The 26,342-nt window shown below is 46.5% G+C and overlaps 1 protein-coding gene and 1 long non-coding RNA gene across 2 annotated transcripts; one reads left to right on the plus strand and one right to left on the minus strand.

The window, feature by feature from the left end:
- Positions 1-1,440: 1,440 nt before the first annotated feature.
- Positions 1,441-19,857, minus strand: LOC112647111 (uncharacterized). The gene is made up of 3 exons (XR_007410838.1): positions 17,785-19,857; positions 6,738-7,012; positions 1,441-1,952 (listed from the first exon to the last, which is right to left on the minus strand). It is a non-coding gene; the product is annotated as an uncharacterized LOC112647111 (long non-coding RNA).
- Positions 19,858-20,374: 517 nt separating this feature from the next.
- TACSTD2 (tumor associated calcium signal transducer 2) lies at positions 20,375-22,306 on the plus strand. Its single transcript, XM_025427805.3, has one exon. The coding sequence runs from the start codon at positions 20,457-20,459 to the stop codon at positions 21,447-21,449; it is 993 nt and encodes a 330-aa protein (XP_025283590.1). The 5' UTR covers positions 20,375-20,456; the 3' UTR covers positions 21,450-22,306.
- The last annotated feature ends 4,036 nt before the right edge of the window (positions 22,307-26,342 follow it).

The raw sequence follows: 26,342 nt of genomic DNA on the forward strand, positions 1-26,342 counted from the left end.
TGTGGCCAGGCTATGCTGCTTCTTGTCCAAGTAACACGAGAGAGGAAACCTCCTGGAAAATAGAAAGCTATACCGTACAAGAAAAGATGATAAGAAATATAGGGATATCTGTCCAGATAGCAATGCGTAATCAAAAACTAGTCTGGCATCAGGGTTTGGAGCAATAGGCAGAGAGAAAACCCAACCGGAAAGCTACACTCTGTGAAGTGAGAGCTGTTGTGTCTGTTGTGAAGGAGGTAAGGGAATAATAGTGAAGAATAGCTTGCTCCTAGAGTCTCAGAGTCTAGCTCTAGGAAATTCTAAGTCTTGAGTTCAGCTTGGCACCATGTCCAACACATGTGTGACCACCCGGAGGAATAGCACTTGAGGGAGGAAACAGCAAGTGCAAAAGCCCTGAGGCTAGATTTTCCTTGACAACTTCAAGGAACAGCCTGGAGGTCAGAGAGGCTGGAGCAGAAAAGGAGGGGAAGAGAGGAAGGGAGTTAAGTGGAAAGGTATCCAGCACCACTTCAGACAGAGCCTTGCAGGCTATGATTAGGAATCTGGATTTTGTTCTGAATGTGAGGAAAAGCCATTGAGGTTTCAAGGCGTGAGATTGTAAGGAGCACTGGGGAACCTACAAATACTCCAGTGGAATTGAACCGTCACATTCACATGAGGGATCATAAAAGAATGAACCAGAGGATAAACTGGAGACCAGACACAAACAACCAGAAGATCTGGGACTTATCTTTTGTGTAATGGAGACACTGAATTGACACAATCCAATTCAAGTTTTGGAAAAACAAGTAGGAGGCATTTTGGAGGTTGGATTAATAGAACAGGAGAGTGATGTAGGAGAGAGAAGGCAAAATAAGGGCGCCAAAAAAACAACCAAGAAGGCTGGTGTAGTCATCCAGATGAGAGTTGATGACCAGGCAGGTGCTGTGAAATGGAGGACTGAGATAGAACCGCATGTGATTGAGTTTGAGAGGTAAGGGAGAAGGAGGAGACTGGTTTTCTTCTCCCTCTGAGGAGTCTTGTCCATTCCCATGGATGGAAATACCATCCTCCAGAGAGTGACTCCCCAAATTATGTTCCCAGCTCAAATCTCACGTCTGAGCTCTCATCCCCAGCTGCCTCCTTGGCTTCTCTGTTGCCTCACAGATACCTGTGTGTTCCAACGACAGCCCTGATGGGCCCCTCTGGCCCCCACCATCCAGGCTTTCTCACCTTGGTGACAACACTATCCACAAATCTGCTCAAGCCAGCTCCTGCACATAAGGGTGGGCCTTGGCTCCTCCCCACCCCCCACGACCACTCCATTGCAAGTCCTAACATTTCTAAGTGCATTTTGAATCTGTTCACACTTAGTAGATCCACTGCCACCACCTTAGCCACAGTCACTATCATCTGTGGCTCAAATTGTGAGTTCAAAAAGGCAATGCAGAAGACAATCAATTTGGCTCCAGGAGATACCAGAACTTCTACTTCTGTTTATTGTAGCATATCCTTTGTAACTGTTGTTTTTGTATTTGTTTCACAATACGCATTCTACTTTAGTGTGACAATACTGATAATAATAGTCAACACTTAATGAGACCTACTAGAAACTGGGCCCTTGTCTAAGCACTATGCATTCAACAGCTCATATAATCGTCCCAATGAGTGGATGAGGTTCCTATTATTATTATAAAACTGATTTTGCAGATGGAAAAATGGAGGCACAGAAGTTATAAATACCGCAAGATCACACAGCGAATGGTGCCTGTGGTGGACCTAGAGATGGGCTATATTTATGCCCCTTGAAAGGATGTGAAGAGGAGGGCTGGGGTGGGTCAGTAAGTAAAGTGTAGGACTTCTTGATTTTGGCTCAGGTCATGATGTCAGGGTGGTGACAACCAGCTTAGAGCTCAGCAGGGAGTCTGCTTGAGATCCTCTTCCTCTGCACTTACCCCACTCACATGCACTCTCTAAAAAAAAAGAATACAAAGAAAGAAAGAAAAATAAAAGAAATGCTGATAAGCAGACAGCCTCCAGTAGTTCATTTTCCTTGGTACCCTCATCTGTTCCCAGTGTAGCCCCAGCCTATGCCTGAGCAAGGCGACGGTACCTGGGTCTCGGCCTCCCCACTCAAAGTGGGATTCCTCTAAGGGGCTCCCCCTCCAGCACTCTCCTCTGGCAAGCATACATTTTATTGGAAGGCTTCCTAGTTCTTTAAAGATTTTTTTTAAATTAATCATGAGAGACACAGAGAGAGAGAGAGAGGCAGAGACACAGGCAGAGGGAGAAGCAGACTCCCTGTGGGAGTCCAATGCGGGACTCAATCCCAGGACCCTATGATCATGCCCTGAGCCAGAGGTGGACTTTCAACCATTAAGCCACCCGTGCGTCCCCGAGGGCTTCCTGGTTCTAGCAGTTTCCTCTGCTCAGTCTGCTCACTTCCCTCCCAATGCTACTCCTCCATAAACCTCTTGGTCCTATCTGTGGCTCAGCCTCTGTTCCCCAGTATGCCCAATGGACATGGAGGCAGAGCCAGGACTGGATGCCGGGGAAGAGCATGACTCTGTGTGCCCCCACTATCCTGTCCCTCTGTCTGTCTTTGCATTTACTGCACTGCATTGAGATTTTTGGTGTCTGAGTCTGGGGTGTGTGTGCCCCAATACATGTATAATGTAAAATTTGCTGTTTTAACCATTTTGCAGTGTGCGGTTCTATGGCTTTAATTACGTCCACGCTGCTGTGCAACCATCCCCATGCTGTTTCCAAAACTTGTTCCTCATCCCAAACGGAAGCTTTGTGCTCCTTAAACGATAACCCAAATCTGCTTTTTTAGACTCCAAAATAAACTAAGGTTCATTAGGACAGCAGTTATGTCTCACTCATCTCTATCCGCAGTTCCCAGTAGGACCTGGAGTTTACTAGGCATGTAGGATATTGCTTACTAAACTGAAAAATTAAAAGGAAATTTCTTCTAAGATATTTGGAAAAAAACTTGGGAAAGGTGACATTTCATTGGACTCTTACAAGATGAATGAGATTTCAATGGGTGGAGCAGAGGGAAGGGCATCCCAGGCTGGGGGGAACAGCAAGACAGGGTAAACTGTGCTGGTGGCCACCCCGGAGTCAATGTTCCCCTCCCAGAACTGCAGTTTTGTTTAATGCAGCAAAGCACACAACTAAGAAATATACATACATTTCCTAACCCTTTGTTCAGATCCACATAACAGTTTGTTCAGGCCACATAACAGTTGTAGCCGATGAGATGTAGGCAAAAGATGAATGGTGATTTCTGGGGAAGGTTCACATTCCCAAAGTGGGTATTGCTACCTCCTCTTTGTTTTCTTTCTTCTACTTCTCCTGTGGAATGTAGATGTAGTGGCTGGAGCAACAGTAGCCATCTTGCAACCTTTCAAAATTATGGAGTCATTGCTCCTGACATTTTTGAGCCACTGATTTAGCAACTCTAGACTTCTCTGTGTGTGTGTGTGTATGTGTGTGTGTGCATGTGCATGTGCGTGTGTAATTCCTAACTCTAAAAGTTGCCTGAGATTTTTTTTTTTTGTAATCTGCATTTAATATGAGTCTTAGCTGATATGACAGTCAGTGGTTATAAACGCAATGGCAAGACTGGAAAACAAGACTAAGTACAACCTCAAGAGCCATGGGCAGCTCTGGCCTGCAGAAGAACTTCTGTCTCCTCTGCTTCAGGGAACTGACAGCCAAATGGGGAAGTTGCCTCTGCAGCTGTTCTCTGCCAGGATCAGGAAACCACCCAAATCACCAAAAGCCACAGTCTAGAAGCTAAAATGACCAGAAGGCCACTGCAATCAAGTGGTGTCTCAGGAAAGCCAACCTCCTGTGAACTTGCCAGCACAGCCACAGACGCCAGCAGGTGAGGAGGCCACCTTGTCACTCCATCTTCCAAACCCTGCATAAGAACATCTGACTGATTGGACTAATTCATATTCAGAATGTGTGCCACAAAGGAACCTGGGAAATGTGAATTTTTTTTTTTTTTTTTAGCCTCCCAGTCTCCACACGCCAGGAGGCTGGAGTAGGGATTGAATGCCATAGATGACATCTGCCATAGCCTGGAACAGAGTCATTCTCCTTCTTCCCCTGACCAAGTACAGCTTGTCTTCCAGGTTTTGCATTAGATTTCACTTGCTTAAGAAGGCATTCCCCGACCCTCAACCTATTTAGACTGCCCATCTCACCTCCTTGCTGAAAATCCCCATATCCTTCTGCAATTGTCTATTACAAATTACATATTCACCATTCTCTGACTCTAAGAGCTTGTCTTCCTTGCTAAGCTCCATGATAGCAGAGACTGTTTCTGTCTTGCTCACCTCTGTGTTCACAGTAAGTAGTGTGCCCAGGACACAGTGCATTATAGTCTTTCTGTATGGAACAGGTCAATGTCTTGCACGAGTAAATACATGGAGGCACAAAAGAGAGCATGGAGGTGAGCACTGTGGAACGGCGTGTCGTGAGGCAAATATAGACAGACATCAGTTGGAGGAAAGTTCTTTTGACATGGGAGGGGTTTCCATCTCGGCAATTTGTTTTGCAGAAGTGGATACCCTCTAAGTATAAAGTATGGCAGACCTGGATATCCTCTGGAAATACCCATCACACTCTACGTAATTTTCATCAGCAGCCTTGAATGAAACCAGATTTGCCTAGGAGAAGGGCACTTATTTCCCATTCACGGGTATCTGTCTCCAATAAGAAACATTGGTCCCCAATGTTGGGGACCTGAAGATGAATGAGATGCTCAGGAGCCTAAAAGATGCAGGAATGGTCTTTGTTCAGAGGTTGCCAACAGCCTGGTCCTCAGAACAGACAATCACAGAGAAGGAATATTTCTTCTATAGTTCTGGGACAGGAATGTTTGAATAGAGACCCATTTCTTGAAGGATTGGGCCTGACAACTTGTTCTCATGTGTGGATGCCTTGCCATAATATTGAAAAGTTCATTTCTCTGAAGAAAGAGCCTGAATGGTAGCTACTGTGTTTGGCACAGTAATGCTTAGGCTCTGGCACAAAATCAGGTCATCAGAAGCTCTTTTCCTCTAAATAGACATTGGATGGACCAAGGTCTCGTGTCAAATCAATGCAGAGCCCCATTTTTAGATTCCCAGTCCCTTTTTCTCTTGCTCCAAAAAACCCTGAAATTGTTAGCAGAGTGAGTTTAGTCACAGCCCAGAGGCAGCAAAGCCCAGGGGACAAACTGGGGCTGCTCAAGGGGGAGCCACCGCTTTGGGGCTTGGTTTTGACCCCTGTTATATAGGGTCACACTTCCACCAAGATACACTAATATGCTCAACAAAACTAAGGTTTGCAAGATCAAGGTCACACAGAAAAAAGTATTAATTAGAACTGTATAATATGTGTATATGCATATGTATACATATGTATGTAAATATGGAATATAGCTATTTATGAAACATCAGTAGACAGTGGTCAGGGTCATGTAAGATGTTGGGGACCCATTTGTGCCTCATTCTCACTTGGTATCATTATTAATCTACTTATCCCCAATCCCTCCCACCCATGAATCCTCCTGCCTTGCTTACAAATCTATGAAACATTTAATCTTTTTTTCTTTCAGTGCTCTTGTTTCTTTCTTGGTTTAGAATAGTCATTGAGAGGTAGAGCTCTGGAGTCAGACTTTCTCAGTTTAAATTCCAATTCAACCCCCTGCTGCTATGTGACCTAGGACAAGTGACCTAATATTTCCCTTCTTCAGCTCCTCCTCTGTAAAATGGAGATGAAAATATCTCTAACCACATGGAATTGTTGTGGGAATTCAATGAAGTAATCTATACAGCATTTAAAGGAATGCTTGGCATATCGTAACTCCTCAATGATATTTGTTATACTTCTTATGATTACTGTTATTAATATTTATGTGCAGCATTGTTTTACTCTTAGGAGGCATAACTTTTGTAGATTTTATGTTGTAAGTCAAATTTATGGTTTAAGTGACAGCTGGATCAAATTTGTTTCCTTCCCATTCTCCATTCTGGGGCTTTAAATACAGCAAGTGAGTATAGGCTGAGCTCAGGATGAGCTGGTACTGAAGAAATTAAACCTCCTGACCAAATGTGCAAATTTCAGAGAAAGGAACTATAGCGTTAATTACATTGCCTTGGGCAGCAAGCAACAGACCCTGCACAAACTGGCTTAAGCTAGAAGCAGACACATTAGTTCACATAGGAGATATCCAACAGTAGAGGGGACTTCGAGTTGGTTGATTCAGAGATTTGATGATGCCGTTTTGGCCCTCAGTTCTCGTTCTTATCATCTCTCCCCTGTGTCCTCTGTGGTACTGGCCTCATCCTAAGTCTGGCTCTCCTTGTGTTCATACGGTGGTTACCAATGGCAACTATGACACATGTGTCTTCTTTGCCATCCAGTGAGGGAACAAAAAAAGGCTAGATACCCTTGAAAGATTCTTGACTGGTGTCTCCAGGAGGCTCTCCTCATGACTCAGGGGCCTCCCCACATCTATCTGAAAAGGATGGTGTTATCATGGCTTCTCTAGACCCTTCAACTGGGGTGGCATGAATATTGGAGTTCAGTCACCATGACCTTGGCAGGATCACATTAAAAGGCTTTCAGATGGTGCCAGGGCTTACCTCCTTTTATATTTTTTGAATGTCAACAAATGAGGATATTCTGTTTATCTGTTGCTATATGGAAAATGACCCCAAACTTAGTGATTTGAAAATATAATCATTTTACTATACCTCATAATTTATGGATTCTGAATTCAGGCAGGGCGCAGCTGGGAGATACTTCAGCTTCATGTGGCTTTGAGTGTGGTCACTCATTGGTATCAGCTAGTAGCCAGGCTGGTCTGAGGGTCCTAAGATGGCTTCACTTGAGTGACTGGCACCCTGGGAACAGCTAGAGGCTGGGCTCAGCTGGATGCCTCTCCCTTACTGGGTAGTCTCAGGACCTTTCCATATGGTCTCTCTCTAGCAGACAGGCTGGACTTCTCACAGCTCAGTTTGCTACCGAGCTGTAAGAGACAGAAATTGTGACGTAGAAGAGAATTCCAAATAATTTGAAATGCTGTCTTCAGTACACATAAAAAACATAAAGAAGGCATGCAATTTCTAATAATAGACACTTTGTCTCCCTTCACACCCACAAAATGGAGATGTCCATTTAAAAAATCAGTTTGAGGAGGGCCCCCTGAGTGGCTCAGTCGGTTAAGCATCTGCCTTAAGCTCAGGTCATGATCCCGAGGTCCTGGGATTAAGTCCTGCATCGGAGTGCCTGCTTAGTGGGAAGTCTGCTTTTTCCTCTGCCCTCTGCTTCCCCTGCTTGTGTTCTCTCTCTCCTTCTCTGACAAATAAATAAAATCCTAAAATAAATAAAAATAAAATCCTAAAATAAAAAAGAAGAAGAAGAGGTACTGCTTTGTCATACTGCCCAGGGTGACAGCATCACTGGCTTAGCCCAGTGTGGTTTCTCTGAAACACAAATCTGCTCCGACCATTCTCTTGCCTCACATCAATACTGGATTTTTATTCAACACCCAGGTAAATTTCAAACTCTTCAGCATGACTCATAAGCATTTCCTCTCCTGGGTCAAATCTTCCAATTAGCAGTGGAATGTAAGCTCCAAGAGGGCGGGCATTATATCTTTCATACTCATTGCTTTATCCACGGCACCAAGACCAGGCCTGGCATCTAGCACGCACTTCATAAATATTTATGGGTGGAAGGGAAAAAGGGAGGACAAGAAGGACAGTGGAAGAAAGGAAGAGAAGCAGGAAGTTAGCTTCTGTAGCACCCTCTACCTGACCCATAATACTCACTTTTAGTTTAATGCCTGGCTTCCTCGTGAATGGTAGGGTCCATGGGGGTAACAGACACACCTTACATGCTACATCTAGCACAGTGCCTGGAACAAAGTAGGTGCTCGAAAACATTCCTAAAATAAGTGAATTATTTAATAATGTGGTAAGTGCTTAAGGCACATACACAGAGGGGTGAAAGCCTGAAAAAAAATGTCAATTGATTCTCTGGAGTTTGGGAGTGGAAATGGGAAGGAGACAGGACAGGAATGAATCCTTGGAGAGTGATGCCAATGGCTTCTGCTTGGGGGCCCAAGCTCATGGGAGGCCAAGTGACTGGTCCCCTTTAGGCCTATGGCTCTGGAAGTTTGAGTCCTTTGCTTGGTCCTGATATCCCTTTATGCACCCAGTTTTCTTATTTGGCACAGGTATCCAACCCTGCTAGTTTTTTTCCAAGAGAACGAGTCTTTTGAAGTGATGCGTGGACTGCCTTGCCTCAGCCTCCTGGAATGTGACCTCATTCCTCCCCCAGGTCAGTCATCTCATTAAGCAGCCTGCCCAGTCCTGCTCCATCAGGCAGCCTGCCAGGCATGCATTTGGCATAAGAGTGCCAATTCAGGGACCAAGGGAGTCTTCACTATTTAAGAGCATGGGCTTCAGCCTCAAATAGACCAGATTTTGTATCCTGTACCCATCACTTACTAGCTGTGGGGTCTTGAGCAAGTTGCTGCCTTGGCTTCAACATCTGTAAAATGGAGCTAATAACAGTGCCTATTTCATAGTATATTTGTAGTGATTAAATTAGATTCTCCATAAGCCTAAAACACAGAGTGCTCCATAAATGTTGATTATTATTTTTCTACTCAGGACTACTCAAGTCATGAATTTCTCTGGGATGGAGCAGGGGTAAAGGGAAAGATGGGGAGGGGGAAGTAGCATATATTAAGCACTTACAATGTACCGGGTACTGGGCTGACATGTCTGCAAGGGTCATCTTCCCCACACCACACAATAACCCTGTTGCTGTGTCTAGCATTAGTCCCATTTTCCAGTGGAAGGCATGCGGATTGTAGAGTAGGCCAACAGTTGGAATGCAGGTTCTAAAATGCACTTGCCATGTGAGTCTGGGTAAGCCCCTTCCCCTCTCTGGGCCTCAGCTCTCTCTCCATCAGTTGCAGCAATTTCTATCTCCTGGGTTTGCTGTGTAGATTGAATGAGTTAGAGGTAGGTAAGAATGCTTAGCCAAATGATGCTCTCAGTATATGTGACTTTCCTCATTCCCAAGGGGACCTCTGGTTGGGAACAAGGTTTGAATATAGAGAGGGAGATGCCAACGAGAGGTACCCCAAGGCATCAGGATTCTGGAGGGGATACCCTTACTCCCCAGAGGAATGGGCTGCCATAAAGACTCTGATGGCTGGCTACCTGCATCCCTGACCTTGCATTTACTAATGAGTAACAATAATCACACCAAATTGCAAGTTAAGGTCCCCAAAAGCAAAAATTGGAGCTTTTTTCATCTTTCACACCCAGCACAGAGCCTGACCATAGAAGGCACTCTGAGTGAGCTGAACAAGTGAATGCACTCTGCAAAGAGCTGTTTCTAGGTTGAATCCAGCCGCACCTCAATGAGCATCACAAAAAAAAAAAAAAAAAAAAAAAAGGCTGAACAATTCCTCTTCTAGTTTCCATTATATGCCAAATATAGAAACCTGCAGCAATGCAGGCAGGACAAAAGCACTGACCCTGAAGGCAGGAGTCCAGGTTTCTAAACTCCATGCAGCTCTGCTTACTATCTGATCTCCAGCAAGTCACTTCCCCAACCTGGGCCTTTGTTTGCCCAATGGTAAAATAAAGCTGTGGTGAATAGATGATGGGGTCCCCTCTAACTCACAAATGTGGTTGCATTTGTGTCTGATGTTTCCCTCACAGGGATGCTCTCAAGTAGAGTAGGTATATGGGCAGAAGGTGCCTGAGCTGGGATAACTGGCCTACTATAGATCCAAGAGACAGGGCTTTCCCAAGCCCCCAGAGCTGGAAGATGGCAGGGTGCCCAGAGCCCAGAACAGGGGTAGCTCTGGGGTAGGCCCTGCCTGTCTTCTTCCTGTGCCTCTGCCCCTACCCAGAAACCAAGGCCTGCGGTCCCCATTCTAGCCCCTCCCAGAGCTCTCTGCCCTATGGTGCTGGCATCGGACTTGAGTCTTCCCTGAAAATAATTAGAGCTTGTGCCACTTCACCCACTCAAGCCAGACGTGGACGGGAAGGCCTCTGCAACAGGGAGGAGCAGGGAGGCTCCGTACACCTTGGCAACGTCGACTTATTCGTAACAAACAGGTTGGCTGAGTTGGGTGGCCAGCACCTTGTTTCCTGTTGGGACTTATGCCACATGGAGGTGACCCTGGTGTTTGAAAAAGTCCTGGTTTGGGAAGGCAGAAACTAGCACCTATGAAAAGCTTGTGGTGGGTTATGTGCTGCTCTAAACTAATGGTCAGCAAACTACATATCCTGTTTTTGTATGACCACCTATTTTGTATACGGTCTATAAGCTAAGAATGTATTTTACATTTTTAAACAAATTCTGTAAGGACACCCAGAATAGTCATGAATTTTGCTCCTTAGCCAACAAAGCTTAAAATATCTTTGTGTTTTACCAAAAGTTTGCTGACCTCTGCTCAAAGTTTTTCACATAGATAGACTCCTAAACCTCCTGCCTTGCTTACACACAGTAACCTTATGAAGTTGGTTACCATTACCTCCATTTTACAGATGAGAAAGCAAGAGGCCTAGTAAAGGTAAGTGGTTTACTGAAAATCTATAGCTGGCAAATATTAAGATCAGGATTTGAACCCAAGTCTGAGTTCCTTCTTATGACTAAATAGATTTTTTTTTTACTGACTGTGTGACCTCAAAGAAGTCACTGTAGTCTGGGTTGAGTGTAGAGGCTTTTGGCTCAGGTCATGATCCTGGGGTCCTGGGATCGGGTCCCCACATTGGGCTCCCCACAGGGAGCCTGCTTCTCCCTCTGCCTATGTCGCTGCATCTTTCTGTGTGTCTCTCATGAATAGATACATAAATCTTTAAAAAAAAAAAAGAAGAAGAAGTCATTGTAGTCCCTGCTCAATGAGGTGAAGGCATCTAACTCCATCAGATATTTTAAATTGGGGGTGGGAGGGACTTTGAGTAAATCAACTCCAGGGAATCCCAGGTCCCTCTGCTGGAAATCTCAACAAGGTTCAAGAGTTTCGTGTAGAGGTTACTGTCTGTGCACAGCTGCATTTACTTGAGGAGAGAATCCATGTCACTCCCCTCAGAAAAGGATCCCATGACTCCAAACAGAGTAGAACTACTGGACTAGCTTTCTTGGAAAGTTGTTTCCGGCTTTAACATACGTTGACGTCATCCATTTGGGTTGTTAGTTTTTTTTCCCTCAAGGGTTGACTTTGTAGGCTGTCTTTTCCAGCCCAAATGTTATTTATTTCAGTTGTCTTTTCCAGACCTGTTACCTTTGGGTTGTGTTTTTCCCCCTCCCCTCACCCTCAAAGCTCTTCATACTCCTCACTGGGAAAAATGATAAAAAACAGGCACAATTAAGAGCGAGTGAGGTTTTTCTACGGATGTATTCTGTAACGAGGGGAATAACCCATGTCAGTGGGGAGGGCAGGAACTGTACTTTATGACCCTTTATTATAATTATTCATGTTTCTATGTTATCTGTTCAACAAATATGCACTGAACCCGACTAGACGGTTGTTACTGTGTGGCCTGTGTGCTGCTCAGAGTCCGGGGTTCAGTGTTATTTGTCCTTTAGCCCCATAGCCTAGGACAGGCTTGACACGTGTCAGGCCCCCCCGCCCCATAAGCGTTTGAAATGAACTAATGATGCCTGGCTGGCTGGATAAGTAGATGGTGAACGGGTGTAAGAGAAACCAGTTGGGTGGGCAGGGAAGGGAGGTGCTTGGTGCTGGGCAGATCAGTTCTGTTGGCTCCCCATTGCTTTCCAATTGCGGCCTCTCCGAGTTCTTGGAGAAGTTTGGGAGGGCAGTCTCCGTTTTCCCATCAGCCATGGTTTGAAAGGTTACAGCTGACGTTTAGCTGACAGAGCCAGGACTTCCCACATGAATCCAAAGAAATGAGTCCAATCTCTTGCATTCCACACAGGCTAGAGGAATAATGCGGACTTCCCCACCCTTTGTCTCAGACCCAGACGTTGGAGAACAATGAAGTCTCCTCTCCCCCCTTCTCATTCTCCCCAGACTTCCGAACTTTTCTTCTCTCCCACTCCTCCTCGCCTCTACTTCCATCTGGTGACTCAGCTAGCTGCTGAGGGTAGGAGGGCAAGACCCTCCACACAGCCAGCTCCTTGGGCTGATGGGTCTAGAGAGAAATAGCCGCAGAGGCAGGGAAGAGCGGAGGGCAAACCACAGCCCAGGAGAGGGCTGGGGTGCTCATGCCCATGGAACACAAGGCTAAGGAAAGCTTCTGCCGCTGGTAAGTCTGAAAAGTTCTGACATTCTCTTAAGCTGGACAAGCTGCTAACCTGCACTGAGCTGGACTTTCTTCATCTGCACGGTGTACATAATCCTTTATCCACTTCCCTGAAAGCATGATTTCAACTATGCTGTCAGGGAGCAAAACTGCAAGTTGTCCTATAAAATCGAAGTTCTATCATTATTTGGATTCAGGTGAGAGATGATTTTGATGCTCTAATTCAGCAGCTGTAGAAGGAAAAGAAGTTGCAATGTAGTTTGAACGTGGAGAGAAGTGAACTCGTACAAAGGTGTGGTGGAGGTTGAAACGTTCGGATTGGGAACAAAAACACAGTTTGTGGCAGTATGGTGTCACAAAGAAGCACAATCTCAGAACCAGAAAGAAATGAATGTGAATTCCAGCTCTGCCATTTACTATCTGTATATTCTTGGGCAAGTGTCCTCTTGAGTGAGTTTCTTATTTGTAAAGCAAGAATAACAGAGCCTACCTCATTTAGATGATGTGAGGTTAAAGATAACACAGCCTGTTGAGCAGCTGGCCCATAACAGGCTCTCAGTAAATTGTAGGTATTAGAAATATTGCTCAGACACCATCTGTTCCAAGAAAAGAGGGAATTAGTAGACAGGCAGGGGACACTTTGGGTTATACCTACCCTCCCAGGCAGAGGACAGGGATGGAACAATAGAAGCAAACCCTCCTTCACAGCTTCCGGAGGATCCTCAGCTGGGATCTCCCGAGAGGGCCTCATTCCACAACATGGTGTGTTGAATGGGGCCGCCAGTGGAAACAACACCACAACGCAGAGGGTGAGATTGGCAGAGGAGGAAGGATGAGGACATAGGGAGGTTTCACTAGAGAAAGGCAAAGAAAGAGGAAGGAAGGAAAGGTTGAGAAGGGGAGCTCGTGGACAGGAGAGCTGCCTTCAAATCAATACCTCAGGAGCCACTGAGTGGAAGATGAAAATCACTTATTTTGTGTTGCTCCAAGAATGGAAATTCAGAGAGTTTGTGAAGATTACAGAGGCCTAGAGTTTCCCTGAATGTTATGATGAACCTTCTCATGGAGCTGGTTGGGATTGGGCCAGGCTGTCTTGTGGGGAGGACGGTTGTCTTGACACCACATTAGCGTGCCCCGTAAGCACCTGTTGAGGACTTGGAGACAGGACTCCACACTTCAGGTGAGAGACTGAGATAAACGACCTCTGATGTCCTTCTCAGTAATCCTGAGGAGCATCCACTGGATGAGTAAGACTGCCCCAGACAGGCAGCCTAGTTTGGAAGAGGCAGCAGCACATTTGAGACCTGTCACTACTGCTTTCCCCTTGGAAGGACTGGAAGTGCTCAGAAACAGCAACACCTCCACAGCGCCCCACGGGCGCCTCACACCTCAGCTGGCTAGCTCTGGGAAAGAAAGCACCGTGACTCATAAATGTGGGGTTGGAGAAACGTGGCTGCCTCGGGAATGTTGTGACAAGATTTCCCAATCTCTCCTCATTTGCTGCCAAATCTCTCCTGAAACAATGGACCCAAGAGCCAATGAGATTAGCTACAAAGTAACTACAAAGTTATTGGGTAGAGGCATCTGGGTGGCTCAGTGGGTTAAGCATCTGTCTTCTGCTCAGGTTGAGATCTCCAGGTCTTGGAATTGAGCCCCATGTTGGGCTCCCTCCTTGTCAGGGAGTCTGCTTCTCTCTCTCTCTCTCTCTCTCTCTCTCTTTCTCTCTCCCTCCCTCCCTCTGCCTTGTTCTCCCCCTCTTTCTAATAAATAAATAAGCAAACAAACAAATAAATAAAATCTTTAAAAAAAAGTTATTGGGTATTTTATTGGCTTTTGCCCTGAGTATAAAACCTCTGGAAAAGAAGTCAACTACTCCTAGGGAGAGACCAGATGTGAGGGGAGGGAGTCAGTGGTGGGTTGCAATTCCTGACAGGGAGACCATGACTGGAAGATCATAGGTAGGAGATACCGAAATGAAACCATGACACACACTTTTCCGGTGAGGTTGCAGTTACTTTCAAAACCTGATGGAGTACAAAAAGCTAAGCAACATCATGGATGTCATAGCAAACCTCTCCTAATAAATGGAGTAAGGCCCTACCCAAAGGAGCACACAACAGAGAAACTATTATCTTTCTAGAAAAGTGAAAAGATCATACATTCCATTCCCTAGGCATCCCAGACCCAAACCACACCCAAACTACACCCAGTTTATCATTCTTACAGTTTCCTTCCACTCTTGCTCATTCAAGACTCTTCAGTAAGACACTAAACTGTGTCATGGAGGAGTGTAGATGTCCCTATCACCAGACCTGGGTTCAAGGCCCTCCTCCACTGAGTCCTAGCAGTATGACCTTACAACGCAGCTTCCTCATCAGGTAAACAGGGACAAGAGTAATTATTTGGTAGAGATGCTGGGAGGATTATAGGGAATTTATTTATAAAGGGCCTGGTACAAGATTGGTGATCAATAAATGGCAGTTCACATTAATAACAGAAACTATGGAAATGGAAAAGAAAAGACAATTAGAAAAGCAAAAACAGAAATTTTACTCCAAATACTTTTTCTAAAACTTAATTTGAGGGATCAACTTATTTAAAAAGATTTTATTATACATATTTTAATAATAATAAACAAGAAAATATAGAGGGTGTACCTATCCCCTGGCTCTTTTGAATTCTAATACTTTGCAATGCTTTTTTTTTTTTTTTACATTTTTAGAGAAATAAAACATTACAGTTAGAATCATATACCCCTTACTCATTCTATTGTCTGCACTCCTGCTCCCCAGGCCCTGGGCTGACTTCCCATTCTTTTTATGGTTTCTTGGGGCCTCCTTCCTCCATCCTGAGCTAACAGTCACCACAGCCCACTTCTCTGTCTGCATTTTCTGCATTCTGGCTGAAGGATCACCTGCTTCCTCTAGTGCTCTGAGCTGTCTCTGAGGAGGAGGGGAAACCCCAAATGGTCTTCCAGCATTGTCCATGTCTCAGTGGTGCTCCTGACAGAGGCCAAAGTTGACCATGGTCAGGCAAAAAGAGGAGTGAGGGGTCTTCCCAACTTGGCCAACGCAGCTTCACAGACGATACAACCATGGAACCCCCACCAGGTCACTAACAGGCAACATTGCCTCTTTTCTACAAAAAAACAAACCAACCAGAAGGAGCTGCCCAGGGCCTGGCCATGCAGAATTCTAAGTCAGGCTGCTTCATCACAGCAAAGCAGGCAGCAAGAAACACTTCCACTCCAATGTGGGAGGAACTGGTGGTTAATGGCATGGGCTCTAGGGTTTTAGGTATGGGATCACTGTTGTGCCCTACATAAAGTAGCTAGTTTTTGCTTTTTGGAAAACCAGAACTTTCTAAAAAATATTTCTATAACTAAGAGAAAGAAAGAAAAATAAAAGAACATCAGAGAACCCTAAGTTGAGACTCTGACCTCTTGACCCCTTTGATCCTCTTCTGTCTCTGTTAATTTGTATGTATATGTGGTGTCAGGAGGCCTGGATTCCAGGCCCGGCCTCTCCACTTACAAGCATGTGACCATAAGCAAGTCCTTCTCTTGTCCTCCCAAGGCCTCTGTTTCCACATCTGTAAAATAGGGGTAACATCTTCTCTGCCTACGTATGCCCCAGAGCTGCTGTAGGGCTTTCAGCAGATGATGAGTGTAGAAATGCTAAAGCACTATCTGCATCTAGATAGTCTCCATATTCCTGCATCCTATAGGTCAGGATGACAAGGGTTTGGGGGCAGCTCCCCGCACTCACACACAGCTCCTCAGGCCTGGTCTTCAGCAATCCCCACCAGCTTTGTGCAGGAACCTATAATGAACTCAAAGCATCCTGAGATGGCTGATAATAACAGCTGAGATGAATTTTCCTTAGTGTATGCCAAACACCATGCTGGGTATTTTCTATTCTTTATCTTGAATCATTAAAATAATTATAGATGGTAAGTATTTTTTTTTATTAATCAAATACAGTTTTGTTTCTGTGTTTTGTTTTTATAAATCACACCCTTCAATATAAAACTGATGAGTTGGTATTGGTCTTACACCTAGGGAAGTCAGATCATCAGCACCAGATTAGAAAACAGAGCACAAGAATAGATCAAGTATGAGGTTCAGTTGGGGAAAAGCATGTTCATAATAACAAGTGGGAAGTCATCCTTTTCACAGACTTTGGAGAAATGAAGGCATTATTACCCCCATTTTATAATTAATGAAATTGAGGAGTGAAGTAACTTGCTCAAAATCATACAGCCTGTGGGTGATGTGAAGCCAGGATGTGAGCTGAAGTTTCACTAGATCCAAAGTCTGTCTTCCTTCAGCTGCACTAGATCGCATGCCTCCAGAATCCTGTCTGCTTACAGACTAAGCAGATTGTATCCCTATTCCCTATTGCCACAGGGTGATAAAAGTTTGGGATCACACATAAAAGCAAAAGTAACAGTTCATCATTACTCAGTCTTCCTTGAAACTGGATATTTGGAGGTTGGGTTGGAGTAAGTAAGGATAGAGGTTCATGGCTGGGGTCGGTGATGAGAATTGGACTAGCAAAGAAGAATTGAAATGGTCACCATGAATACTCCTGGGAATGTAATACTGATATCTAGAACATTCCAGACAACTCACTGTTAATTAACCCAATAAACTCTACTGAGCCCCTAATATATGTTGGTGCTCGGACAACAGTGCTTAGATATGGTTCCTGTCTCTCATAGACATTTGACAAGTCTGAGTTCATAGAATACTTTGGTTAAATACTTGAAAATTGGGGATCCCTGGATGGCTCAGCAGTTTAGTGCCTGCCTTCGGCCCAGGGCGTGATCCTGGAGTCCCGGGATCGAGTCCCACATCGGGCTTCCTGCACGGAGCCTGCTTCTCCCTCTGCCTCTCTCTCTTTCTCTCTCTCTCTCTCTCTCTGTGTCTCTCAATAAATAAATAAAATCTTAAAAAAATACTTGAAAATTAAAATTAAAAAAAGTACAAAGAGCTAGAGCTAACATGTGATGTTTTGCAGACCTAGGCAGGAAAGGGAGGAAAGAAGAAGGGAGAATCAGAATAGAGCCTGTGTTTAGTTTGTAAATTCATCATAAGGGCGTCTGGCTGGCTCAGTCAGTAGAGCATGTGACTCCTAATCTTGGGGTTGTGAGTTCAAGCCCCACATTGGGCATAGAGCTTACTTAAACAATTAAGGATCTCCCAACTAATTCCCAAAAGAATTTATTAAAAAATCAAAACAAATAAACTCATCATAGTGTTTGTGTGCCTGTTGAGGAAAGCCTGGCAGACCAAAGAAATTAAGAAAGGGGAGGGGGGGGTCCCTCCATCTTCCACAGAGGACATTGAAAATGGGCTCCCTTTATCTCCATCCTCCAAACACTTACCATGGATGAAAAAGGCCAAGGTTTGGAGACCTCAGGGCACTAGCCTGATTAGCTAAGCAGTCAGACACCACTGTACACATTCCCCAGCCCTGAAAACCCTTCCCCTTCAGCTTACCTCCTGCCGTCCTGGGATGCATTGAAATGTCAAACAGGTAGCTCTGCCATTTATAGAGGACAGTGGCTACTTAGTAGCTGGAAAAGCAAAAAAAGATGGGATAGGTATTTAAAAGATAAAAATGCAACCTAACATTTTTACAGTGTCTTAAAGTCCATAAAACTTTGGTATCTACTGTCTCATCTATTTTAGATATGATTGTCAGAATGCCTTATAAAACAGAGAGATGTTATCATCTCCATTTTACAGATGAGCGGCCAGAAGCCCAGAAATGTTAGTGTTGCTGTTCTGGTATGTTAACAGGATTTAGGAAAGCACAGAGAAGGAGCACTCCCCTGAGTGCAATAGACAGGGCCTATCAGGGAAGGCTTCCTGGAGGCCATCCAAGAGCTCGGTAGAAAAACACAATTATGCAGTAAATAAATGAGGGGAAGACTCCTGGTATATGATTTTGCAAAGGCTTGGAAATGTGACAAAGACTGGAGACACTGGCAGGAGCAAGATGAAGATGATGATGGTTGTGGTGGGGACCACGACAGTGGCTAACACCCATCCATGCCTACCAAGTGCAGATACTGTTAGAACAGATACTGTTCTAAGCCATTTAACCACATCAATTCCCACACCAACCTTGTGAGCAGGTACTTTTCTCATCCCCATTTCACAGATGAGGAAATTAAGGCACAGAGAAGTCCCTCGCTCAAGGCCATATATGATCCTGTTTGCTAACTTACAAAGTGTGAATTCTATACCAAGAGCCAAGAGCACTTCCCACTCTGCTCTCAGCAGAGATGGACACAGATTTGTGATTTAGCAATCCTTCTCTGACCTAGGATGGACCGGGTGTGGGAGCGGAGAAAAGAAACTGGATCCGACTAGGCTTTTGGTTCAAGAAGCTGAACAGAGACAGTGGGAATAGAGAGCAGAGGAGCATTCCCACAATGCCCAGTGCTTGTGGGTTAGAAATTGCCCTCACATGACTCTGCTTTCTCTGCCTGTAAATGCAGAATGATGTATTTCCACCTACCCGCCTCAGAAATTGCTTGAAAATTAATGGGGTAGAAGCCTCGCTGGCTTTTAAACAACACCCTTGTACTACGGCTGGTGTTCATTAAATGCTGAACATATAAAATGTGCTTTGAACGGAGGAGCTGGGAATAATTATAGCTTGCTAATTATTGTTAATTTTACCACAGCTTTGAAACCCTGGACTTTCTCAATGATTTAAAAAAGAGATTGCAACCCCTCCATCCCATTAAAGTAGCCACACAGAGGCAGGCAAGCAATTTCCCACAGGCTCCATTCTTTCCTTATTTGCAGTGGTTCAGCTACTTCTATGGGACACGGAAAAAGAAAAGCAATGATTTACTCTTTTAGAACCCAGTCATACCTTATAATCCTGGCCGTTCTTTTTAAGAACTAGTTCCTTTTGGTCTCCCTACACTGAAGACAGGTATAAATATTACGTGTTTCTGTGTGTGTGTGTTTGTGTGTGTAGAGGAAAAACAGGTGTTTACAGAACATCTGACACACCGGGCACCGGGGCACCTGGGTTTTACTCATGGTGAGTAACAAACACTGCTCCCTTTCTTCGGATTGTGCCCCACCGTCTTTCCGTAAACACTGATTCAAAGTTTCACAATGGCCAGGCCAGAAGAGAAAGGCCCATGGAGGGGATCCTTGGGTTCAGCGGTTTAGCGCCTGCCTTTGGCCCAGGGCGCGATCCTGGAGACCTGGGATCAAATCCCGCGTCGGGCTCCCGCCATGAGGCCTGCTCCTCCCTCTGCCTGTGTCTCTGCCTCTCTCTCTCTGTCTATTGTGAATAGATAAATAAATAAAAAAAAAATTTAAAAAAAGAAAGAAAGCAAGAAAAAAGAAAGAAAGAAAAAGAAAGAAAGAAAGAAAGGAAGGAAGAAAGAAAGAAAGAAAGAAAGAAAGAAAGAAAGAAAGAAAGAAAGAAATAAAGAAAGAAAGAAGAAAGAGGGCCCCTCGGAGGAAGAAGGGGAGGATGTTGATGGGCTGGGTGACCTTAAGTGTCAGCCTCAACTGCATCGCCATAAAATGGGTCTGAAAGGCGGTCCATACCTGTCAGGACTGAGGTGGGGATGAGATCCTGCTCGCCAGCTGTGAACTAGGACTCCTTGCTGCTAGCCGAGCTGGGGGGAGGGCAGGGTAAGGGTAAGGGTGAGAGGTTGAGAAAGGGAGTAAGAAAGGGAGGGGAGGGAGGGGTCAAAAGCCTGACGATCTCCCGGGCCTTCTATTTCAATGAAATTCTCCAGGATTCCAGTGGAGGAGGGGAGAGCAGCCAGGCGGCCAGGGTCAGCGGGCTGGCGGCCGCTCCTCCCCAGGTGAGGCCCGGCGGGCCCCCCCGCAGCCCCGCAGGTGAGTATCGGTCTTCTTCTCCGGGGCTTTCGGTCTGGAGGAGGCGGGAGCTGCCTCCGCTGCCCCGATCGTATCGCGGGGCGGGGGCTGCGCCTTCCGTGGGACGGTGACGGGGCGGGGGGAGGGGGGATGTGTCACCCAAATACCAGAGGGCGAGTCCGCCCAACCAGCCGGGCAGGTCCGGCGGAGTATAAGAGCGCAGGGCAGCGGCGGGCCGCACACTCCCGAGCCCGTCCCAGCGCCGAGCCGCAGCGCCCCCCCGCGTCCCGCCCGCGCCCCGCGTCCCCGCCATGGCCCGGGGTCGGGGCCTCGCGCTGCCCTCGCCGCCGCCGCCGCCGCCGCTGCTGCTGCTGCTGCCGCCGCTGCTCCTGCTCCTGGCGGCGGCGACCCGCCCCGCGGCCGCGCAGGGCAACTGCACGTGCGCCACCAACAAGATGACGCTGTGCCGCGCCGACGGCCCCGGCGGCCGCTGCCGGTGCCACCTGCCGGGCTCGGACGCCCCGCTGGACTGCTCCACGCTCACCTCCAAGTGCCTGCTGCTCAAGGCGCGCGCGAGAGCCAAGAGCGGCCGCGCGCTCGTGCGGCCCGGCGAGCACGCGCTGCTGGACAACGACGGGCTGTACGACCCCGACTGCGACCGCGACGGCCGCTTCAAGGCGCGCCAGTGCAACCAGACGTCGGTGTGCTGGTGCGTGAACTCGGTGGGCGTGCGCCGCACCGACAAGGGCGACCGCAGCCTGCGCTGCGACGAGCTGGTGCGCACCCACCACATCCTCCTGGACCTGCGCCACCGCCCGGCCGCGCGCGCCTTCAACCGCTCCGAGCTGGACGCCGAGCTGCGCCGGCTCTTCCGCGAGCGCTACCTGCTGCGCCCCAGGTTCGTGGCGGCCGTGCACTACGAGCGGCCGACCATCCAGATCGAGCTGCGCCAGAACGCGTCCGACAAGGCCCCCGGCGACGTGGACATCGCGGACGCCGCCTACTACTTCGAGCGGGACGTCAAGGGCGAGTCGCTGTTCCCGGGCCGCGGCGGCCTGGACCTGCGCGTGCGCGGCGAGCCCCTGCAGGTGGAGCGCACGCTCATCTACTACCTGGACGAGAAGCCCCCCCAGTTCTCCATGAAGCGCCTCACGGCCGGCCTCGTCGCCGTCATCGTGGTGGTCGTCGTGGCCCTCGTCGCGGGCGTGGCGGTCCTGGTCATCACCAATCGGAGGAAGGCGGGGAAGTACCGCAAGGTGGAGGTCAAAGAACTGGGGGAGCTGAGAAACGAACCGAGCTTGTAGGGCCCGGGGGGAGGGGCAGGTGGAGGCAAGGGGTGGAGGGTTTCAGCCGCGGGGGGGGGGGGGGGCCCAGCCCCCGCTCCCCGAGGGGACCCGCCCCCGCCCGCCCGCGCGCGCGCGGACTCTTGGCCCAAAGGACACGTGGCTCTTCCCAAATTCCCGCCGCGCCCCACCCCCACCCACTTTAATCCATCCTGGGCTCAGGTCACCTGTCTTTCCCACGTGGGGCTTCAGGGGAAGCGTTTCTAGAATTCCTTGCCTTTCGGTCCCCGACCAGAAACCCGACTGGAAGAGTTCAGGCAAGTTCGGCGCAGGCCTAGGTATAAGAATCACGTGTCTGTGTGACAGTCCAGCATCGTCTGCCATAGACGACGTCGATGTCGAAAGCTTCCAGGCGCTTCTATCAGGGAGGAGGAGGAGGAGGAGGGCGGGGTGGGGGTGGGGGTGGGGATGGGGTGGGAACAGCGCTTGCACTGTCTTGGCTTAAGTTATTTTTGACTAGCTCCACTCCTAGCGTGCATGGCCTTGCTGGTGAGAAAGGAGTTCGCCAGCCGAGCCCGTGCAGCGTATGCCCATTTGCTGTCGTTTGGGTCACCAACCACGCATGCTTGGTCACCGGGAAAGAAGCCTGTTTCAGCTGCCTCAACACATTTGGGATGTCTCTGTTTGAGGGTGGACTCTCCCCTACAAACTCAGCGTCTGTTCTTCAGCCTGCCCTTATTATTAAAGCAGATGTTAGTAATGTTTCTTTTGTAAAATGTTTGTACATATTTTGTCTTTGATAATGCTGCTGTGATTTTTTTTTTTTTAAAAAACAACAACATGAATTTAATAAAATACGGAAAAGGCACAGACCAAAAGATGGAGTTTGTGAAAACGCACTCCGGATTCGTATCACTTGGGTATCCTCTCATTTCCCACCACTCGGGGATCTTATTTCAAATTATAACACTTATTTTTTTTCCCTCCCCTTTCAAGAACAGGCATTTCATTTTACCACTCTGGTGTTTCCTGAGATGCATTAACAGGCTGGCATAAATACTGGTCTTTCTGAATTAACATGGCTTGGAAACCTCCCTCAGAGTGCAGGAGGGTGGGTCCGAGGCAGGAGGCTAGAACTAGCTGCCTGTTGTAGGGAAAGGGGACCAGCTTTAGGTTCTCTAAAGAGTCTCCAGTGGAGAATGGAGAACACTACCTTTGTTTCAGGAGCTGTATCTCCTCTGAATCCCAGCCCTACTTGGAAGTAGTGGTATTATTCCCATTTAGCCCCTGGCGATGTACTTCCTATCAAAATCTCTTGGCTCCCAGACAGGTTAAAGGACTGTAACCATATAGTTACAGCTAGTCTGCAGTGGGCCCTACCTCTGGTTTGGCAGGGGTGGGGGGGTGGATGGCACACACACAGGTTGTTTTCCTAAAATTTCAGTGGTCATATGCTTTAAAAACTTTTACTTCCTACTAGCTGTCAAAACTGGCGACCTATCGCTTCTCAGCCTTTTGGCTAAGATCAAGCGTAAAACTGGCAGCCTCTCTCCTTCATGCTTCTTTCCTCATTGTCACTCCTTTGTGTTATGTGGAGTATGTTAGAAGGTCACTGTTTGGTGGCCTACAGGTAAACAAGTTTCAGCAGTTACCAGGAAATTGGTGCAACAGTGGGTGTGCACAAAGGAGGGAGTGGCTGGTACACCTGACAGTAAGTAGCTAAATCCAGGACTTGAGTTTCTTCCCCTGAAATCCATTGCTTGTTCCTCCTCCCACTCCCACTCCCACTCCCACTCCCACTCTGTGGTTTATGCCTACCTCTCAAAGGCTGAAACACCAGTTAAGAATCGGGGAGGAGACTTTCGGCTTCAGCCTTCCCAGCTTGGGGCGGATCCCTAAGTCTGTAAGCACTCCTGCTAGGGTGACACTCCCTTCACCCCACGCCCAAAGTTGTCTCTGGGTCAGTTCTCTCCTCTCTTAAGGAGGGAAGAGGGGGAATGTAGGCTGGCTTCTCCAAAATACAAGTGCCTGAGGCTAGAATGGGAGCTGTAATAGTGTGAGACTCTACTCTCCCTCAGCTCCCCTGAATCACTGAAGTGCCTTAGCTATAGGGACCTTGGCCATCACTTCTAACCCAGCCTCTCATTTCACGGAAGGAACAGGTAAGGGATTTCTCGAGACCAATGTTGCTGTGGCACAGCTGGAAGGAGACAGCCTCCTGTCCCCTAGTCTGCTATTCTTCTCACGACACCGGGCTGCCATTGTTTTGAGTCACTTCAAAAAACTGTCACTTGACTGCCTACAAAATAAACAGAGTAAGGATTGAGTGGGCAGCTGAGCAATGGGGAGAGCCCTGAAAAAGCCTGTTTCTTCGTAGAGTATCATTCTAAATTCCAGCAGTAATTCAGGACTAAGTCTTGGCACTTTATTACGCTTAATACTTCCCAAAAGCACTTTTTACACCTATCGTCTTTGAGACATTGGCTTACTGGAAACAACCCAAGTGATGACAAATCTGAGTTCAAATCCTGCTCCACAAAGCAAGTAAGTCCCTTACCTCTGTGCAGTTTCCCCATTTGCTGAACGGAACTTACAGATCTCTTTCATCAATGCAAAGCTTAAATGAAGTAACTGATCAAAGTGCCTGGAAGGATCTGGGCACTTAGAGTTCAGGGTATCTTAAATTTCCTCCTCTCTTACAGATCTTATCCATTTTGCCAGTCAGAAAACTGAGGTCCAAAGAGATTGGGTTACTCAGGATCACACGACCTCCATGTGCCAAAGCCAGAGTTTAGAACCTTTGTCTTTGGCTTCCTAGCCCAGGTCACTATCCCATGCACCAAGCAGGTTGAAATACTTTTCTTAATCACTTTTCACCCCTCACACTTGGGTTTTGTTTTGTTTGTTTAATGTATATTTTTATTTTATTTTTAAAATTTCATTTAAATTCAATTAATTACCATATAATGTATTATTGGTTTCAGAGGTAGAGGTCAGTGATTCAGCAGTCATATATAAGACCCAGTGCTCATCGTATCATGTGCCCTCCTTTATGCCCATCACCCAGTTACCCCTCTCCCCCATCCCTCTCCCCTCCAGAACTCTCAGTTTGTTCCCTATGATTAAGAATTTCTTATGGTTTATCTCACTCTCTGTTTGTCCTGTTTTATTTTTTCCTCTGTTTTGTTTCTTAAATTCTACGTAAGAGTGAGATCCTATGATAATTACCTTTCTCTGATTGACTTATTCGCTTAGCATAATGTCTTTTAGCTCCATCCATCATTGCCAATGGCAAGATTTTTTTTTGATGGCTGAGTAGTGGCCCATGATATATATACATATATATATCACATATATATACACACACATATACATATATACATATACATATATACAATTGCGTTTTGAAACTCAGCTTGCATCTGCTGAGGGCAGGATTATCCAGACCTAGTCTCTCTCCAGGGGTTAAGCCTCTACCTCCAGGATTTCCCCTAGAACACTCGTTCACTCACTGCTTTGTGCACAGGCCTGGGACTGCCCTTGGAAGGAATGTGAGGAGCAGGTGTGGCTCACCAAGCAGGTCATAGCTTGTCTTCTGGGCCCTATGGGAGGCTCATCTGATTTCCTTGTTTCGGTCATGGGGGCTTTCTCCAGTCTTGCTATTTCCTTAAATGGAGCAATTAAAAAAAAAAATCACATCTTTTTTCCCTGCTCACGTAATTTTGGCTTCAGTATTTTCCTAATAGAATCACAGAATGTCAGAGCTGGAAAAAAGGACCATCGAGTATGTGACTCCGTTTTGTTGATGAAGAAATGGAGGCCCAGAGAGGAGAATAGATTTACCCAAGTCAGGCAGATTGGCAGCATTACCCTAGAGCACCAATACCCTGATTTCTATCGTGTCTAACGTTTGTTCCACTTGTCTCCCTAGTTAGTCTCCTGGTTATTTTTATTTTTTCCTTGATCATTTCTATTCTTAAATTGTGTTGTTCTTTAGCTTTTTAATATTGCTTAAATAGGAGAGATACTTTGATTACATGTAAAATGTATGGACTTTGAAGTTAGCTGGTCTTTCAGACTCTTGTTTTCTTATTTGTAAAATAGGTAGAGTCTTATCTAATATGCTTGATTTTAAAGATTACATAGAAGAGGGGTGCCTACCTGGCTCAGTCACTGGAACATGTGACTCTTGATCTTGAGGTCATATATTTAAGCCCCAGGGTGGGGGTAGGGCTTACTTAAAAAAATATTAACTAGAAGATATGAAAATACTGAGTATTTTATAAATCATCACTCTTGTTAGAATGAAAGCAAAATCCCCAAGAATCTGGGGAAAAAATAACGTAATGGTTAAACTCTCTCCAGCAATGCGACTAGCATTCTTAAGGGGATATCTCTGTTCCTTCCCTAGGGAATTAGGGTAACCTTGGAAGCCACCTATTTACAAAGGCAGGGGCATGGTCCACCTGGTTTGTATAAGATGGCTGCCCACACCCAGTAGGATACCTACATTATAGTATGAGAAAGAAATAAATATCTTTGTTTTGAAAATACATTATTATTAGGTTTGTGTAATAGTCTTTTTTTTTAAGATTTTATTTATTTATTCATGATAGTCACAGAGAGAGAGAGAGAGAGAGAGAGAGAGAGAGAGGCAGAGACACAGGCAGAGGGAGAAGCGGGCTCCATGCAGGGAGCCCGATGTGGGATTCGATCCCGGGTCTCCAGGATCGCGCCCTGGGCCAAAGGCAGGCGCCAAACCGCTGCGCCACCCAGGGATCCCTGTGTAATAGTCTTTTATTTTATTGTGGCATACTCTTTTTCTTTTACTAGTTTGAGTGTCTATAGTATTATTCCTGTAACTGATGAAAAAATTAAGACCCTAAAGGTTAAATTACTTGCCTATGGCCACAG

This window comes from Canis lupus, chromosome 5 (assembly GCF_003254725.2).
Source record: "Canis lupus dingo isolate Sandy chromosome 5, ASM325472v2, whole genome shotgun sequence".
NCBI classification, from domain to species: domain Eukaryota; kingdom Metazoa; phylum Chordata; class Mammalia; order Carnivora; family Canidae; genus Canis; species Canis lupus.

What these genes read in the sequence shown, in the direction of transcription:
- TACSTD2 (XM_025427805.3), top strand. Translation starts at nt 20,457, where the DNA reads ATGGCCCGGGGTCGGGGCCTCGCGCTGCCCTCGCCGCCGCCGCCGCCG.